The 19,330-nt window shown below is 42.2% G+C and overlaps 3 protein-coding genes across 4 annotated transcripts in view; 1 reads left to right on the plus strand and 2 right to left on the minus strand.

Moving 5' to 3' along the window:
* Window positions 1-353: 353 nt before the first annotated feature.
* MRPS14 (mitochondrial ribosomal protein S14) lies at window positions 354-3,074 on the plus strand. Its single transcript, XM_005528712.2, has 3 exons — window positions 354-446; window positions 1,146-1,304; window positions 2,585-3,074. The coding sequence occupies exons 1-3, from the start codon at window positions 402-404 to the stop codon at window positions 2,765-2,767; spliced, it is 387 nt and encodes a 128-aa protein (XP_005528769.1). The 5' UTR covers window positions 354-401; the 3' UTR covers window positions 2,768-3,074.
* Window positions 3,075-4,298: 1,224 nt separating this feature from the next.
* Window positions 4,299-10,004, minus strand: CACYBP (calcyclin binding protein). The gene is made up of 6 exons (XM_005528713.3): window positions 9,886-10,004; window positions 9,148-9,340; window positions 8,382-8,478; window positions 7,794-7,893; window positions 6,356-6,450; window positions 4,299-4,618 (listed from the first exon to the last, which is right to left on the minus strand). The coding sequence occupies exons 1-6, from the start codon at window positions 9,904-9,906 to the stop codon at window positions 4,459-4,461; spliced, it is 666 nt and encodes a 221-aa protein (XP_005528770.1). The 5' UTR covers window positions 9,907-10,004; the 3' UTR covers window positions 4,299-4,458.
* Window positions 10,005-16,826: 6,822 nt separating this feature from the next.
* The window catches only part of RABGAP1L (RAB GTPase activating protein 1 like), a 226,527-nt gene continuing 224,023 nt past the window's right edge, over window positions 16,827-19,330 (minus strand). For both annotated transcript variants that reach the window (XM_088060662.1, XM_088060661.1), the window contains exons 25-26: window positions 18,722-18,919; window positions 16,827-18,430 (exon numbers count right to left, since the gene is read on the minus strand). In XM_088060662.1, the coding sequence (XP_087916788.1) occupies window positions 18,275-18,430; window positions 18,722-18,919 (354 nt within the window). In that variant the 3' untranslated portion in view covers window positions 16,827-18,274. The remainder of the gene's footprint in view (window positions 18,431-18,721; window positions 18,920-19,330) is intronic.

Here is a 19,330-nt window from a genome sequence, read left to right on the forward strand (position 1 = left end):
GTTCCAGACAGGGACCCCACAACGGCGGGGCGATGCCTCTGTGCCAATTTTCCTGCAACTTTCCCTGTCATTTTTACAGCCGTTCCTTTTCGATCTGGGATACCTTTGCTGCACCCAAGGCCGGCCTCTGATGTTTGTGTGGCAGATTCAGCTGCCTCCAATGACGGGCGGTGCCAGCGATCCCTAACAGCACCTCTGAGATATATATATATATATATATACATATATATATATATATGTATATATATATATATATAGCACAGCTCTCAAATGCGGCTGGGGCTCTCACCACAATTCCAGCCGCAGAGTGTTAAAAAAGCCGGGCACTTTGGGAACGCAGCGGGAGCGGCCTGAGGGCGAGCACCCGCCCTCACAGCGCGCACGCGCGGAGCAGCGGCAAGATGGCGGCGGCCGCGCTGTGCTGGGCGCTGAGGGCGGCTCGGCAGGTCAGACCGACTCCCTCCCCTCCATTCTTCTTACCTTGCTTCCCCGCGACTCTCCTGGACCCTGCCCGCCCAGCCGAGGCTCCAGGGAGCGGGCAGGGGAGATGCGGGTAGTATTTGAGCGCTGCGGGCTCGGCCCTGCCCCCGCGGTGCGGGAATATCGCGGGTCCGGTGTTAGGTAGCGTTCGGTGTAGCTTGGGGCTCTTTGTGTCTCTCTGTGGAGAGAACTTTATGTGAAGTTCGGAGTTATATACTGGTGCAGTACAGAATCTGGAAAACATGAAAGCTAAAGCTCTCAAGGCATCACTTACTCGTCAGAGGGAGCAAAGATCGGTGCTGCCCCTCGTGAGGAAGATGTAGACAGCGATGAGGTGTAAGAAGTGTAACGTGTGATCCAGGAGTAAACGATGCCGGAGACACAGGATCTGAGGGAACGTCTGGAGCTGTGTCAGGCTGAATATTAGCAAATTAGCAATTGAATATTAGCAAAAGGTTTTCCCTGTGCGGGTGGTTGGTCACTGGAACAGGCTCTTCAGGTACATGGTGGGGGCCGTGTTGGTGCCAGGCATTGAAATCGATGGTACTTGTGGATCCCTTCCAACTCAGGATATTCCATTCTTTATGGAAACAATAGTTCATACTTGACTAGGGCAAACTATGTGCAATAGGCAGGTATCAAAAATGTGGTTTTTTTTAAATCAGGTTCTTCCCTCACCCTGCCCAAGGCAGGTGCGGAGCTACTACGTGGACTGGAGGATGCTGCGGGATGTCAAGAGAAGGAAGATGGCATACGAGCATGCAGATGAGAGGCTGCGGATCAACGCCATCCGGAAGAATTCCATCCTTCCCAAGGAGCTGCAGGTACCAGCAGCTGGCTGTGCCCAGCCAGGGCATGAACCCACATGTGGCTCCTGCTGCTGTGGTGTGCTCAAGGCCACAGCAGGCACTTTATAGACCTAAATGGCTGTCCTAGGTCACAAATGTTGTGTTTCCCCAGCCCACAAGCACAGAATTATGTCATGTTCTACAGTGACTTCAGCTTTTTGGGGGTGTTTACAACAACAGCATATTCACCTGACTGGAGGTTGTGTGCACTGGGCTGTGGGGTCTTTTGCAACCACTGCTTGTGTAAGCAGTGTGTGTAACACTACATACAGTGAAGTCACTTTTTCACCCCCCACACACTGCCCCTAACATATATTGACAAACCTATTTTCTTTACTTCCAGTAATTCAGAATAATAAACTCTAGATTTTTTTTTTCTTATTTAAAAATTTGAATGTCTGATCTAGCCCAAACCACCAATCTGTGCAATTAGAAATATCTAATTTTACCTCTTACCAGAGCTACAAGAATGCAAAACTTGCATTGGATCTGGGTGTTAAAACTGTTATTAAAAATTGACTGCCCTGCTCTCAGCCTGCCTTACTAAGCACCAAAAACATTTGCAAATATTAGATTATTCCTGTATTTGTTCTGGCCATGATACTTAGATATCCTGGTAGAGAAAATGTATCAATTTGCTTTTATATATTGACTTCACTGTTCTCAGGCCTGTCTGACTGGTGCTGGAAGTCCTTATGAGGCAAAACCAATACAGAAAAAAGCCCTGAAAGAAAATCCTACAACACCTTTTGAAGTACCCTGTATGAGATCCCTTTTACTGACATCAAAGCATACTACCTCAGCAGGCAGTTAATAAACAACATATATTTAAATTTGGCTCATCTGAAGGACTAGCCAAGCCTGCAATGAGGAGAAAGCCAAGTGGTTTTTTGACTAACTGGCTTGAGTTTCATAAGGTTTAATTTGGGGTTTCTTAGAGGGCTAGCTCACCCTGGAACAAAGACAGAAACAAGCTGATTTGACTGGTTATAATTAGTGGCTTGAGACTGTTCTGTGTAATAAGATTAATTTGGGGGTCTCTTTGGGGATCAGTTTACATTCACTGGTGGAATGCCCAGAAAGGGTGGGCTGAGTGAGGAAGATAGGTGAAAGTTCCCAATTAAATAGCAAAGCTTATTCATGAGGTGGTAGAGAAGCTTGTGATGGTACCTACTCTATGATTTTGAAGTCTGGCAGTAAGGCCCCTCTAAATCCCGGGGAACACAGATAAACTCTTGCGCTGTGTTGTGTTTTAGGAAGTGGCTGACAAAGAGATTGCTGCCCTGCCCCGGGACAGCTGCCCTGTGAGGATCCGGAACCGGTGTGTCCTGACATCCCGCCCTCGAGGGGTTAAGCGGCGTTGGAGGCTCAGCAGAATTGTTTTCCGCCACTTTGCTGACCATGCTCAGATGTCTGGTGTACAGAGATCCATGTGGTAATAATCACCACGTGGATGTGCTTTCAGGCAGAGGAAACAAACCAGGCTCATTTGTGTGTGTAATGAAAGCAAGACTGTCCTGCCTCAGAGTCCAGCATCAATGTCAATCTAATAAGGGAAGGACAAGAAGTTGTGCTGATTCATTAAACTCCCTGGATTACAATTGGTATCAGCTGACAAGCGGCAGCACAACTGCACTGAACTGGTCTGTGTGAGAGACAGTTTGATTGTGAGGAAAAATGGATGGTTGCAAAACTAAGCTGAGGTTTGTGGTATGGCCAACATTAGAAATAAAGACATACAGCACAGGGCTTGTTTAAGCATTTTTTTTTTTTGCCACCATACGGTTAAGTTCATCATGGTAATTTGGGTAAAAGCATCAATAAAACTGCACAACAGGACAAAGTGGTATTCTGCTGTGAACAAGGGCAAGCACAGAGTGGGAATAAAACATGGCCTCAAGTTCAGATACTCTTGCTATGCTAACTAAACCTATACGTGTATTAACGAGCAGACAAAGTGGCTAAAGGACCTGTTAACTATACTGTGCTGGTATTTCTCCTGTTCGTAGTGCAGCGCTCGGTCCAATGCTTCAAGAACAAGGTAGCAAGGAAGCCCTAGTCCAGACCCTAATAGGAGAGTAATGGCTTCCTTAATTCACAGGTAACAACAAATCTGTCCTTGGGAGACACGAGAGGAGGAGGCAGGAAGGACACAATTGACAACAGGCTTGCTGCTAAGGTCATGTTTGTCCTGTACTCTTCTTCAAAGCACTGCAGTAAAGGGGGGGGCAGTGGCTGCTCTGTCCCCCTCCCCAGCAGAGGCTGGGAGGTTGCAATAAAAAGGCCAAATACCACTAGCAGCAAACTGACAGCAACTCACCACACCCAGCCGAGTCATATTTTGGCATATAAGCCATCTTGATATACTTCTTACCTTAAAACCCTTTCAAAGTTGACAGAAAAAGTGGAGCTTATCCCTTGTTTCCTGCTTTACACTGCTGGAGCCAGGGCAAGCTCCCTGTCCCTGCTCTCCTGCTGCTGACTGTGGACTGCATCCTGACTGATGGCATCTCAAAGACATCCCACGATGCTCAGAGCAGGCACAAGCATTTTGATTTCCAAAATTCATAGTATTTATTAGACAGGAATAGTTTCTGAGAGTACTCATTAAATTTGAATACCACAGGATTAACACCATACTGTTCCTGTTTTACTATCAAGTGCTTAGGATGTGGTTCTACTTTCTTCAGTTCTCCCTTTGTGACATGCTTTACAGTTCGGCACTTTCCTGTATTTAATCAAAAAGCTACACCCTGAAGTGAAGTGAGTGTGACACTAGCCCTAGCAACCACATGGGTACAGCTGCCACTGGCAACAGAGGCCTTGACCCATCCTAGTTTAAGATTCCTTTATTTTTACGTTCTGTTCTCAGTCTCACAGCACTCCCCACTCATCTGAGATGATTTTTCAAGGAGGGGTAAGGATGTATACCCTATGCTTCACTCCTCAGAAAATGCTGAACCACTTGACTGAAGGAAATGCTTTATAAGCTATTTTATTTAAATATTTTCTCCAACCTGAAATGGAAAATGACTGTCTTTGCTTGGAAGAAGGTTATGTAAACGATGATCTTTGCAGCACAGCATGTCTCACATGGAAGATCAGTTTTAAGGCGGCCCTTAGAGTACTTTCAGATATCCATTGGTATGTCACCTTTGTACTGCTTTTCTCTGCTTTCAACCCAGGCCTTATTGATGGTGCGCTTCATCTCATCGTCCCCTTCCGCATACATCTTTTTTAAAATGTTCATTAGCCCTTCACTAGGATCTGCGGTGTCATAGGCAGCCTTCCTGCAAGACGGATACATGAGAAGGTCAGGTACACCCAACAAAATTAAATGCTAATAGTTGTTTGAAACATCCTGGTAACAGGACTTTTGCTTTGGCAAAGTCTTCAGATCGCAGCAGTCTCAGTCAGCTTCCAAATAGGAAGAATCCTAAGAAATACCCTTAAACCGAGTGCAAGCCGAGTTGTACAGCTAGAGCTGTCCCATGGGGTAGGACAGTATTTCAATGGGAAGCAATTTGCAGTAAACATGACCCTGGAAGCACTGCCCAAAATTAACTGTAGGAAGTAGAAGTGAAATGTAACAGACACAGAACATGCCAATACCTGCCTTGTGTTATGTGACAAGTGAATAAAAATGGAAAAATGACTACATCAAGTTCTTTAGAGACCACATTCACAAACCAAAAGGCTTTTTTTCTGCTTCCCATTTTTCAGATGATCTCTACAGGTTAACTGACTTTTTAACACATTGCATTTCAAAGCAATTTTCTCAGGTGATGAATAGTGCCACCTGTGGAGGAACGGCCTGTATGACCTGACTATAAATAATGCCCTCTTTGGCTAAAGTCCTCTCCATCCCACTTTCCAAAATCCTGTAGGTAGTTCCTAGTGCAGTCTAGCTCAAAAACACAGCAGATGAAAACAGATCAGCAGAGGGAGCAATTTCCTCACACTCAGGGTTAACCATCAGCTGCACAGACCCTGGCTGGGACCAGCATTTCTGGAGCCGTTTGTATGACAAACAGTAAATCTTTGGGAATTCTCTGCATAAGACACAGGTCTAATAAAGTGTCCCTGCCTCTCCAGAAAACTTCATTAATTGTCAAGTCACTTCCTCTTAAATCTCCTGTGATAGCATTTGAGTGGAGAAGGCTGTTTTGCCCTAAATTCAGGCACTTATGCCTGATCAGTTTTAGATAATCACTCCACAAACATACACAAAATTAATTGCTGGCAGGGGTAACATTCTCAATAGTGTTTTCATTCTTCAAGGTGGCTATACATGTACAATAATATTAAATCATTATATGATATACATATTTATATATATATATATATATATTTTAGAAAGTCTTTTGTCCCCAGGCGTTTCCTGCTGTCATTCACCACCCTCATACCTGTGTATATCTAAGCTGCCTGCTGCTCCCAAGCACTTGAAGTGTTAGAGAGTGGCCTGAGACTCTGGAAAATCATGTAAGTAGAAGATGACTAAAGACCTGCTTTGCCAAAAGCATGCTGGGATTTTTGTGCAGACACTTCCCACACGGGTAACAATAATTGTTTTGACCAGTAGACCTGCAGGAGATACATCTATGTATTTCTATATAATATACACTTGATCTAAAAACAGTCACCTCACTAATGCAGTTTTTGCAATGAATGCAGCCACCAAAATGCAAATGAATGTTTAATTGGTTGATTCCCTTTAGAATTCTCACTGCAGGTCTTCCCTATCATATGTCCTATGATTCAGCCTTTGTCATTAGCAATAGACCAGTAGAGGAGTGGTAGCTACTCAGAAGTATATTTCTTCCACTTGCAGTCCTTCAAGTACCAAAAGAAATCCCCACCTAACATCAGGAGATCTTATCCTAAGATCCTCAGACATCTCAGGGCCTGTCCCCCAGACCAACATTCCCCAGAATTACTGCAGTCGGTACAGATCTCTCCCAACAGTCCTTAAACAACACAGAGAATGAGAAATGGAAAACCAGACGGAGGGCTGGAAAGACACTTACTCTTTCTCTTTGCTTTCTTTTTCCACTTGAGTGAGACAATCCCATTTTTCCTCCCGCTTCTTCTTACACATCACAAGGACCATGTCTGTCTTTATCTGTATGGTGAACAGCAAGGCATGAATTTAGAATGCTTCATAATGGGATGCCAGTGAAAATGAGAAAGGTTAGCTTGTAACATAAACCTCTTCCATACTCAGGAATTCCTGAAACCTTTCTCTCAGCTATCCATTATCATGCAGCATACAAAAATTATAGCACGTACTCAGCCTCAGGGCACAAAGTATTAACTCCTTAATTATATTAAGCTCTGGACAATTCACATATGTGGTTAATATAATACTAGTACAGACTTATGGAACCAATACAGAAGAACATAAAATGCTGCAGGAACACCATTCAGTGATTCAAAGGATGCTCAAGTAGCCAGGGCTGCCTGGTAAAGACTGACTATATTTACAAGACTTCTCCAAGCATACCAAGTTCAGGTAGAGGCGCCTCCAATTTATTTCTCCAAGGATAAGAAACTAATTTTAGGGTGTTGCTCAATCTTGCAACATGTTTGCAAGTTACAAAGCCTTCTGACTTGCAACCCTGACCTAAATTTCACAAAGAACTCCTGCATGCCACAGCAGACAAGGTTCTACTGCAGCTTTAGCTTGGCTTAACAAGTACATGACCACTGCTCACTTTCACACTGTATTAAAGATCACCAGAGCATCACTCTCATTTATTTCAGCTGGTTTAACTTCACTCTGTACTCATTTTAGGCCAATTTTCAATTGAACCAGTAGTTCACATCTGATGTCACCAAGCACAACAGAGAACTCACAGGAAGTATATGGCACACCTCTAAGCCTAGAAAGGTGCCACAAGCAGCAGAGTATGGATATCACTAATCATTAGCAGTAAAATGTTACTACTAGTTGTCCTGGTTTTGGCTGGGATAGAATTAATATTTCCCTTAGAAAATTAACCCCCTGCTAGGGCTAAACCACCACACCAGTGTTCAGTTCTGAAGCAACACATCCTAACTAAGGCAGAGCAGGTTTCAGACCTGGCTTTGGGAATTAAGCCTATTTAAGCTTCCCAAGATTTCAGTCTGCTGACAAATCTCTTAAAATCGCAAAGAATTTCTCAGAGGTATTTAGAAGCACAAAGATGCAAATGAACACTTGGTGGTATTTTCTGCTTAATTATTTCTGAAATCCTGTTGGTGAGCTATTAAATATCCAGACATGATCTCTTGAAATAGGATTCCAGAGACTAATTCCACAGTTATGACAATCACAGATTAGTAGGACTCATGTTCACAGTGCAGAAACTCAGCAGCAGAAGGGAGGGACTGAACATTAGAACCGAGTCTCCTGAACTAGCCAGGCAATGAACACAACACTTTGTGAGGGCCCTAAATTACCTCTAACAGACAAGGTGCACTGACCTTTCTAGAGCTGCCTTCCACAGAGATGGGCTTCAGGAGGTTGTTGAAGGTCATGGTGTAGTTCTTCCCATTCAGATTCCTCACTAGAAGATCAAATGACCTGGACCCAGAAAGAGGATGGAGGAAAGGCACAAATGTTCCAATCACTGCATTGTCTGAAAACCCTTTAGCAGGCGTATTTTTTAGGAAAGCAGAGTAATTCTTGGGAAAGCAGCCCAACAGGCTTGAATTACTTTATTCCCAGGGCTCTCAAAACGTTCATTTCAATTTCAACAGAGAAATTACAACGACCAATCCAAACTGCACAACAAATCAAGATCTTTAGGATTTTTTCTACCAACAAACTAGGAAAATCGAATTTCCTTAATGTACACCTCTGTTCTATCACCACAAATGCCCAGGGCTAACACTATGTGCCCTGTCAAACGTGAGGTGCACTTGTTAAATGAAAACACCCTGATATCCTCAAGTGCTACTAAAAGCTACTACAGCTGAAGTTTAAAAAAAAAGAAAAAAGGGAGTAGAGGAAAAAAAAAATCCAATACTCCTGCATTTCAGTGTTCTTGCTGAGATACAAGATGAACTCACCTCTCTGTGAAATTCACCTGCACATTCTCAGCTGGAAGCTTCTGGACACCATTTAAAGAGATGTAAATCTTAACAAACTTATCTGACTGATCCCAACCTGGAAGTGAAAAAAAAGAGATTAAGTTCCACCTTTCTCCATAAGCTTCATGCACTCCAATTTGCCCCACAAAGCCCGCTAGAACAACTAGGGTCTTTGCCTTACTGATGCAATTTTCAGAGCGATAAAAGGAAAACATGAATTATTCAGGAATAACTTTAGAGCAAAGGGAGGTCCCCCCACGTAGCCCTGTTCTCCAAGGCCTGCAAATTCTGAGAAAACCCACGTATCAGCTCAGGTCAAACGAGAGCAATCCAGGCTGTGCAGGGGGAGTCAGAGCCAGCTGTTTGCTCCTGCTGCAGTTTCCCTGACCCACTTCTTCCCCTACTCCCTGCATCTTGAGTAATTCCCTCTCCTCTCACCTACATGGCAATCAGAGAAGCCAAAACTTACTCTTTCATTCCCACTAAACACCAAGTAATGGAAAAATACCAGCTGGTACAGCAAGGATACTTGATGCAACCCACCAAACACTATCACACAAACATGATCAATACACACCAGGGTTCGGATGGCAAGGTAAAGGTGAGGTAGCTTTTACAGAGGGGTGTCCAGTGTGGAATTAAACACTTAAGGCTTCACTATGATGCTAAGTGGCAACTCAAACTCCCAGTAATGCCACCCTGCCATCACCAGAGAGATGCTGGAACTCTAGAAAAATAATCCTACCATAATTGTTTATTTTCACTGTGTACCCTCCCAGCGATGATTTTTCTTCCTCTGCCACATCTTTTGGCTTCGGCAGAGGCTGATTCTTGATTTCCAGCTCCAGCTTTTGTTTCTCTGCCACAAGGACATCACGCACCCGCTTCCTAGTGGCATTCGTAAGCAGTTCTTTAAGCTCTTCCAAATCTTTCTGCAACTGGTTCAAAAACAAAGGATCACACTTATACATCAGATAAATTCTTTGTGCTCAGGGCTCACAGCTTTTTATGACAATTTCACGTGTTCCAGATGTTGGAGTTTCAGCTTTATCAGGTCAGTAGTTTAGTTTCCCACTACAACCAGTTAAGTACGGAATCATCCCCTCCCCACCCCTTGTCCACTCCTGTAGAGATGTACAACCACAGAATCTTAATTCACAGAATGGCTCGCGCTGGAAGGGTGCAACTCCCCTGCTCAACCACGGCCATCTCAGAGCACAAGACTGGAAAATACCTCCAACATCTTCAATTAAGACAACTGTCTTAATTGCTTAACTCTTCATACGCTAAAAAACCAACAGAAACCAATAGAAGCTGGGCGGATGGCACAGCTCCCTCAACACGCACCGCCGCAGGGGGAGACCTCCACAGCCCGCAGCGAACGCGGGGATGACAGCTCCCCGCCTCCCAGCCCGGGCCACACCGCTGCCCCTCGCACACAGCCCCGCCAGCGCCCGGGGAACAACGCCGGGAATCGCCTCACCTCCTCCCGCGCCACGGCCATGGCGGCTCCCCGTGGAACCTCTGGAACCTTCCGGCCCAGGAAGTGACGGAGCCGGTACCGGTCCCGCCCGCACCGCCCCTGAGGAGGCGGGAGCAGGAGCTTCCCCGCCCCCCGGGCTCTGAGGGACGGGCGGGATCGGGGGCTTTTCCCGCCCCCCGGGCTCTGAGGGACGGGCGGGAGCAGGAGCTTCCCCGCCCCCCGGGCTCTGAGGGACGGGCGGCTGAGGAGAGCACGGCCTGGGCTTTAGTTTGGCCGTGAAGAAATCTACGCCTTGTTTTACGGTAAATGCCCCTGAGCTCGTAGCTATCAACGTCTTCGAATAATTTTGCAAAATAAAGTGTTGTTTTCCTTCTTCAGGCAAAGAGTATCAGGCTCGTGTTGTGCAGGTAAATAGTGATCAAAGGGGAAGAAATCTCTCTTCCTGGCCCTTAAAGGAAGATGGGCTTGTAAGCTAAGTGCCATGGTTTTGTTCTGCTCCTCATTTTCATGGTTATTGAGGTTGGAAAATACTTCCAAAAAAAAGATAACTCCAGCAAGGTTTAAGCTCTGAAGTCCTAAGATTTCTTCAATTAAAAAACAACCAAATCCACTAGAAGTTGGGCAGATGGCACAGTGCCCTCAACACAGCACCACAGAAGGAGACCCTCACAACTAATGCGTAATAAGCTTTCTACAACAAACCCAGAGGGTAAGTTACTGCTGATCACCTGTAATGTCACGATGTGTACTCTGGGAGTGACTTTGTGAGTAAAGAGTTGTTACCATTTACAAGGAAAATGTAGCTTTTATTTACAGAGCATTTTGCTAGATACACGTAAAAATATGCTGGTGTAATGTTACCAAAATTCTCTTTTAAGCGTTTTCCTCATCAAAAGAAAAACATGATATTGACACTGTTACTAAATCAGCACAGTGAGCACTAACAAAAAAAAGTTTCTATAGCTCCACTGGGCATTAAAATTTCCCTGAAAGAAAACAATAAAGCAATGGCATTCTTTCTTTCACCAGAATGTAGAGGAGGCAGTGTTTGCCCCCAGATGTCCTTTATAAAGTGTGACCCAAGGCAGAACACAGAGCTGAAAAAGTCAGTTTCTCTAAAACAAGGTGCCATTTATAACACTGTTTTATCAGACTGAGGAATGGCAGCCTATTTGCTGATGCTTGGGCTTAGGATCTGGGGTTTTTTCTCTTATAGTGTGAACATCCAGGAATTAATTTGTTAAGAGATCTCTAGAGGTACGGAGGGAAGAAGAAATTTTAAGCCCTGAAGCCAAATATTTGTATTCAAGTTGGCATTCCCCAGAGTGCTTTTAACAGATGTTGTACTGAGGTGTTTATTATAACCCTCTGCTGCAGTGCTTCAGGATCTGCAGTGGAGAAAAGATCTGCAGAATTAACTGTGGTTATTATAAATTTTCACAGGACTAAGTGTAAGCCTGACCATCCTCAGGAATAGCATTTGGAGACAGAATAGTTGGTTTGATCTAGGAAATACAATATGGTCAGCTGGATTTTACTTTTATGGCATGTTTTTGTTTGTTTGTTTAATTGGTTAAGGCAGTTGCTTATTCAGGAATTACTTCCTTATAATATTTCCTGTGTAGCAGCACCTGAGACAAGGAAAAATGTTATGTTATTTAATTTATCTACTAATCTTTGAGTTTCTCCACACTCAGTTGTGGTTTTATATTATTAGCAAGTGCTCTTATTTTTACAATTTAAATTGGTATCACTTTCTAATTTAAGTTCTGGCTGGAGGAGGAAATGCTTTCGTTAACCTAGAAATACATTCGAAGTGAGCCTGTAATTTGCTTTTTTTCTTAGAGTTTGTTTGGTTTTTTTTTCAAGTGTTTATTTGGTTTCCTTAAATGATGAACATTTCTGTACACATGGCTGTACACATGTGAAATGATGAACATTTCTGTACACTTCCCTTTGAGTGGCAGCGTCCATGTGGAAGAGTTGTCATTCTTGTCATGTAAAAACAAGCTCCACATAGCTCTCCTTTGCAGAAAGCTGCAACAGCGTCTGGATGCTGCCTCCTCTCCTGACAAATGCTTTGGGTAGTGATGTGGAGGTAAATTCATACAAAACGTTATGGCTGGTAAATTTAATCTTCAGCTTTTGTCCCTGTTTGCCTTATCTTCCCCTGAAGTGCTGTGTGCTTTTGCTGTTATCTGGCAACAATGGCTGTTCATCTCAGTTAATAGAAAAGAAATCCTAGAGCAGTAGCTCACATAGAAAAATGGTTTTATAAAGCATTTGGATATTTTTGACTGTGGTACATTCTGCTCTGTCCTGTTCTTGCTCAGCCCTGCTTCTCTCTCAGTAGTCACTTGCCAATGTCCTGCTCTTTCCTTCTGCCCCCCATGTCTCTTCCCGCAGGCACGCTGCCTCAAGGCTTGTGTACTCCAGGGAAGCATGAAGTCCTTAACTATTGTCCCATTGCTGTATGTCACCAACCTTTAGGAAAATCATTCTCTGCGCTGGAAACCTCAGACTGGCACGTGGAGCAGAGAGCCAGGGTGAGCCCTTAGCTCTGTGGCCCAGCTCCCTGTGACCAGCACATTATCCTAAGGATGGGCTGGAATTAGCCTGCACTCCCTTTGGACAGCCAACCTGCCAAGTCACTGTGCCCGGTGCAACAGAGCTGCTGGTGAGAACTGCGTCATAAAACCTGACACAGCAGCTGCTTCTTCCTGCAAACAGATTTAAGCTGCTTCTTAAGTAAATGGCTTAGGAAAATAAGCATCTTATTCCCAAGTTGTTTTCCATTTCCATTTATTTTACAAGGCATCGTTCACACAATGATAACAAGGTACTGATCTGAACAATTCTGTAACAATTAAAAAAGTAAACGTTTGTTGTGACCATGTACATTGAATTGCACTTTTAATAACGAGCATTACACTTATATTTTCACATTGTACTTTATATAATACATGGATGTGTTACCCACACATCCAGTGGTAGTACTGGATGGCTCTCAGCTGGAAGTCTGACCTCTCTGTGATGCTCTTTTTTTTCCTAACTCTTTAGGATTTGTGAACCTGTGACACACCCAGATCACAAAGGCAACCCCAAATGTAGAAAACTTCGTTGTCATGTCAGAGATTTGAAGCTGCTGTTTTCAGTGTGCTAGAGTGAATCCACCTTAATGGCAGACACAAAGGAAGATGGATTATGCTTGATTAGAAACTTTTCTGCAGTCCTATGTCATGTTTTCCCAGTTCAAAGAAGCCAGAGAATCTTCTTCCATGGGAAAGCAAGAGTTCCCAATGCTCAAGAGAGCTGCTGGCACAGCTTTTGAGGGTAGTATAGCAGAACTGAAAACCCAGGGATTACTGAAAGACAAGAATTGAGATCTGAAGAAAAATCTGGGAACATCTGCTGTGGTTTGCATTGGTAGTACCATCCATGTATAATATAAAATACAAAAGTAATAGAAACTGTAAGGAAATTAGTACAGCCCAGGATTCTGGTGGTATCAAATCACAAATTAAATTTATGATACCAAATCCTTTTGATGTATTTATCCCCTTGTCGTTCCATTTCTTATATATTATTCTATAAGGAAGATATAGTTCTCCAAAGATACATATATATTTCTTTACAGGTTAAATAAAAGCAAGTCTCACTGAATAAGAAAATAATAAAAAGTAATATCCTAATTCTCTACCCATTTTTTTTTTTTTTCAGGTAAAAAAAGCATGAAATACATTCAGTAGCAAAGCCGTTGGGACCCAGGAGACATGGAGAGCCCTGTATTCCTGGAGAATTGACCTGTATGTGTTAAGTCACGATCCTGAAATAAATTGCGTAGACTTCTGGCCTGGGAAAGATAAGGTTTTGATCAATGCTGAACATTATTTATCTGGTTGCAAATTCCTTGCATTTCCCAAGCCACGTGTGGATTAGCTCAGTTCTAAAGGCTGCTGTGACATACACCTCCCCTAAAACCCGAGAGATCCAAACTTGAGCGTTTCATCATGTCTCCCCTTAGTGTTATTACCTGGAAGGAACTAATGGGAATGGGACAGTTCCCAGTAGGATATTAGCACAATAGACAGACAAATAATTTAGTTTTAACCTCTGTGTTTGCACATCTGGTGCAGCCAGCTCTTTGCACAGCAGCCCCTTCAGCAGGGACAGAGAGTGCTTGTCAGCCACAGCAGTCCCTCAGACCTGAGGGGAACATCTCTGTCCTCTCTTCACAATCAATCAGACATGACACTTACTACGATTTTCTCTCTAACAGCTGGAAGAATACCAGCACTGTAAGAGTGCTTCTGGTTTCAAAGCCAAGGGTGTTTAGGCTTATGAGATGATGTAGAAATTGCCAATTATCCCTGAGTCTAACAGTAAATGAAAATCCTCTAAGTAAGTGAGAATCACCTGATTATAGTTCTCCCACACATACAAGTAGTTTCATGGATTTCACTGCAGCTATTTAATAGAAGGAACAGCCCTGCCTTGATCCTGTAGAGAAACCATGACCTGTGACTTCCAAATTTTGGTACTTCGATGCCAGTAAATGTAGATTTTTATTTCCTCCTAAACTACCACGTTCAGTCAATGAGTGGCATCACAACCCTGAAGTCAATGGGATACTTCATGCTTTGTTAAGGGGCTGAATTCTTGCAGTTCTTGACTTTTTATCTCCATCTCCCCTTGTAAACGGCTGGTTTTATTTCAAGTTCTTAACACAGTGGCAGAGATGATAATTTATCTTAAAAGAAATTTCAAGGGCCAACTAAGTTAAGTCATTTAAAATGTCTAACAAAGAAAAAAAATGCTGCTTACCTGTGTAAGCACTTTAACTTAGTAAATTAAATTCTCATTACTGAACAGGAGAAGGGTGGGTTTGTTCACTGGCAGTACTGATTACATAGCTGACTACCTTTCCTGAGACTGGTTCTGCCAAACTCTAATGCAGATGGCACCTCAGGGATTTTGCAGTTTTTTGACTTCTCTACCCCTACTAGTTTCTATCTTTTTTCTCTTTACTCCTCTCCAGGTACATTTAGAAATGTAAACTAAGTGGAATAAGTCCTATTTAGACTAAGTTTGGTTCACAAAGATAATACAAGACTAGTTCACAAATGTACCATGTAAATAAATCAGCCTTGCTTCATTTAGCCTGTAAAGTGTTACAGTCAAAGGAAAACCAACTTTTTAAAGTGAAAAGGACTCTTTTTTTTTTTTTTTCCCTATATTGGGCTTCTCAGGAACAAATTATAGTCCACCAAGATAGAAGTTGTAGTAAAAATATTCTTTGGAGGTTTGTTCCTAATCAAAGTAAAGTCTTTATTTCAGAATGGTACATTCTCAATAGAATTTAAAAATAGGTTTTAGTTCCACATATATATTTATAAAATTCAAATTAATTTTAATAAAAGTTTGATCTGAACACATAGTTTACTACAGACTCAGGGAAAAAAGGTTGATCACTCCACACTTAGGAGCTATGTTAGCTGTTCCAGTGCCACATAGAAACAACAGTTTTAGTGAGACTTTGATTATGTTTCCTGCTGAAAAGCTGGACAATAAGCCAGCTATCCCTGACAAATCCACCAAGGATATGTGTGTAGGTAGTTCTGTCATACAGAGATCTCTTTTCTTGCAGGAAACTAAATTTCCCAATAGCATCTATAGTCAGCAGACAGGATTTTAGCTTGCCTGGTTTAATCATGGAGTCCTGCTCCTTTCCTTCATTCTCAATATTCATCAAGATAATGCCATTAAGCTATTTTCTTGCTCTTTCAGTAATGCCGAGAAGATGCAGTTTCCTCCTAAATATTACTCTTCCAAATGCCATTGCTCCAAATGCTACCTTGGATCCACAGCTGGAAGGTGGAAAGTGTTTATTGCCTTTAGGGTCACTGCTTTCCTTTGGGTGAGGTAAGCCAGCTTCCATCCTTACAAGGGTCTGAAATCGTCATGGCTAGCAGGTAGCAAATGTGGTTTTGTTCCTGAAACTCAATGTCCAAAGTCAGAAAGCAGCTACACTGAGAAAATGAATCTTGTGTCAAAGCTCATCCTGTGTAAGGTGATTTACCAGTTCCTTTTTGATGAACTTGGAAAGTCCCATGATCCGCTTGCACTCACTGGACCCTGTGAGGTGATTTAAGTCATTCACTTGACAGAAGATAAACTGCAGGGGGATAAATCCACCCACATGGATTTTTTTGCTGTTGTTTTTAATTATCTCCAGTACATATTACAACAAGGACAAGGGACAGGACTGTACAGTGGGAAGCTGGAGGGCTGAGCAGTAGTGAGCTTTTAATTCATCTGCTCAGGGAATCACAGCCTAACACATTCCTTTAATCATTCTTACTGAACTTTTCCAATCATGGTTTTAAATCCACTTGTAAGTATGATTTAAGATAAATGAGAAATTCAGACACTTGTCAAAACCAGTTTCCCTCATGGGCAGAGTACTCTCAAATGCAACAATCACATGCTCACCAGCTATCCTTAAATGTCACTTCAGATTTATTATGAATTCAGATTCACATTCTGAATGTGAAGCGGAACTGGTAAGTGAATGACTAACACTGGGTTTAGTTAGTCAAGAGAATGGAAACATTTATGCAAATATTATGAGCAAGACAGTGACAAGGGAAAAAGACCTTTGATAACATTTGCAAAAGAAGTACCTTCTGTTTCCCCCTTTTGTTCCTCACTGTATTAATAATTCCAGATGATACGTTCTTGAAGGTACATTTTAAAATATTAAAGTTTTTTTAACCCCTTATTCTTAGAAGAGAGAATTGTGTCAGGATGGTGATTATATTTTGAGCTCTACTTCTGTCAGCTGACTGCCTTTTAGAATTTTTCCTTTGGCACTGGTAACATTAAATTTGTACTACCCTGTTGAAAATAATTCACAATTATGCTTGACAACAAAGCACAAGATGGGTATTATTAAATTTTATTGTACAAAACTGACAATGTATGGCATTCCTTAGAATTAAAAAAAAAGAAGATCAAAACAGAACTAGTGTCCCTGGAAAAACCTTGTAAATGAAACAATTAATACACAACATTTAGTCCAGCAATGACATTTACCTGCAAGACCATCTTCAGACATGACACATATAATTAAAAAAATATTCCATCAGTTCAAGCAATAGTTTAATTTTCCATGAAATAAGTATTTCTATGAACACTTTATGTTTAGTCAAAACAAATGCTTTTGAACCTTCTTACCTTAAGAAATATAAAACAACCAGACAGGTTTGGGAATCACCAGAGAAGTCTACCCTCACAGGAAAGTCTAAGGCTTGTATTCCACTTGAAAATGCTTGTTTTTATAAAAAATAAGTAAGATCAACAAAGTGTTTCCTAACCAAATACTTCAAGCAAACAGATCTTGTTTCTATGGTATTTTATTCATCAGTGCAGCACAAGCCTCTTGGATGTTTTATTTGATACCTTATTTCTGTGTCAAATTTGGAATCTGAATATAGACCCAGGGCAAGGTTTTCATTACTTTTATTCATAAAACCTACCCTTTATTGCACAGGATTTACAAAAGGTCAAAACCATGCAAGGTCTCCACTCTGCTTCTCAGCAAAAACATCAAGCGTCAAAATGGTACCCCCTTTATCCCAGTGGAAGGAATTATTCCTTGGAATTCTTAATATAAACATGAATTAAAAAAGGGAACTAGGGAACTTTCTGTTAAATTCCAGCTGAGCTGTAAATAGCCTTTAAACAACAGTGTTACAAAAATGGCACTATTTGTATTTCTGAAGATAAACCAATCCAAACTAAGAAGTTGTAAGGGAAGCTCATAGCAGTTGTGCCAGGAGAGCACAAGCCTATCTTTGCTATGGCCTAAGCTTTACAAAAAGTGCTTCTCTGCAGGATGCAGTTGCTGTGATAAACTTCTGAGATGGTCCCAGGGCCTAAGTTATCCTCATTGTCTTACACTGTGCTTTCTAGGGAGAGATTATGCTGCAGTACTGTATGTTTTCCATTCTCTCTCTTCCTCCAGAAGAAAAACCTTCTATGCAAGACAAAAATAATTTCAAATTAGATGTGTATTAAAGACCTAGTTTTGAAATATTTATTTAACATCTAGTCATATAAAATAAAGTGTAAAAGTATGAAGGTATCAGAATGTGCCTTTCAGCAAGGCAGTATGGGAAGTAGGAAGTCAACATAAACCAGGACTTTTTTCCCCCCCCCCCTTTGAAAAGGGTCACATCAGAAAATCAATGAAAAACACTGAAGAATTTCACTTCAAGCCTGCACTCCTGCCTCATTGTCCTTTGCCCAGGAGGAGAGACCACTGGAAGAATCCTCCAAGGTTTCAGCTGTGTTGTTCTTTGTGCTCTTGTGCCGGCTGTGGCTGGAACTATGTGCTGCCCTCTCTGGGAGGCAGGGGCGGCTGGGGCTGCGGAGCTGCCTGTGTGCCCGTGGCCGTTTTGATAGAGTTCAGGGTTTTGCTAAACCAAGAGTTTTTGGCAGCTTGGATTTCATTCATAAGGGCTCCTCTCTGGTGCTCCAGCTCCTAAGAAAGCAGAATAGTCAGAATTTATCAAAACCTAATTAACAAAGAATCATCTTCACACTCAGTCGTTGCACTTCCCCTGCAATCTCCCAGGCACTGGGGAGAGAATATTTAGACACACAAATAAAATCATCATTTTCTTTTTAAGACATAATTTTTTCCTGAAAGTTCAGATATACAGGCATGCAGGTATGTACTCCCCTTTGGAACAACTTTTTGCATGATTCAGAGTAATTTTGGACTGAGCACGAGGTTAAGATGACCACCCTGCTGTACTTGGATTTCACGTACCTGAATTTTGCACTTGGCTTCCACAAGCTGCAGTTTGGTCTGTGCAAGCTCCAGCTCCATCTCTCTCAGCTGCTTCTTCAGTGCATCCTTCTCATCATCTGTTTCGATGCCTTTGTTGTCCATGCTTACAGCAGGCACCTTCAGTGCCCCCTCCTTGCTGAAAATCTCACTGCAGTGTTTGCAGGCCATCACTTTACCCTGAAATACCCAGAAAGCTCACTCTTAATCCGTGTTACAGGAGTTGCTGTACTTCCTGGAACAGCCATTTTATTTGTCACACTGCCTCAATCTCAAACCATCTAGTACTGCAATTTTTATAACTGGCATGAAAAGAATTTGAGTAGTTCATGAACAATTTCCAGGGTATATTAACCAGTATAAAAATTCCTAAAATCTACTCAGCATGCTCTAAGCACAGAGACTTTGCTCCTATATTAGAAACTTCTTGCTACCAAAGCTTTGTAATATTTATGTCAGCACAACTCAGAAGAGTAAATTAAATCTGAGTAGATGAAACAGCTGGCCTGGCTTGCACAGGCTAAAAGAGGATATTGAGCTATTTCAGCAGAATCTAGGAACATCAATCCTAGAATTATTTAATATTATTAT

This window comes from Pseudopodoces humilis, chromosome 10 (genome assembly GCF_049639895.1).
Source record: "Pseudopodoces humilis isolate 2021_Gansu_Grassland_sample_001 chromosome 10, ASM4963989v1, whole genome shotgun sequence".
NCBI lineage: Eukaryota > Metazoa > Chordata > Aves > Passeriformes > Paridae > Pseudopodoces > Pseudopodoces humilis.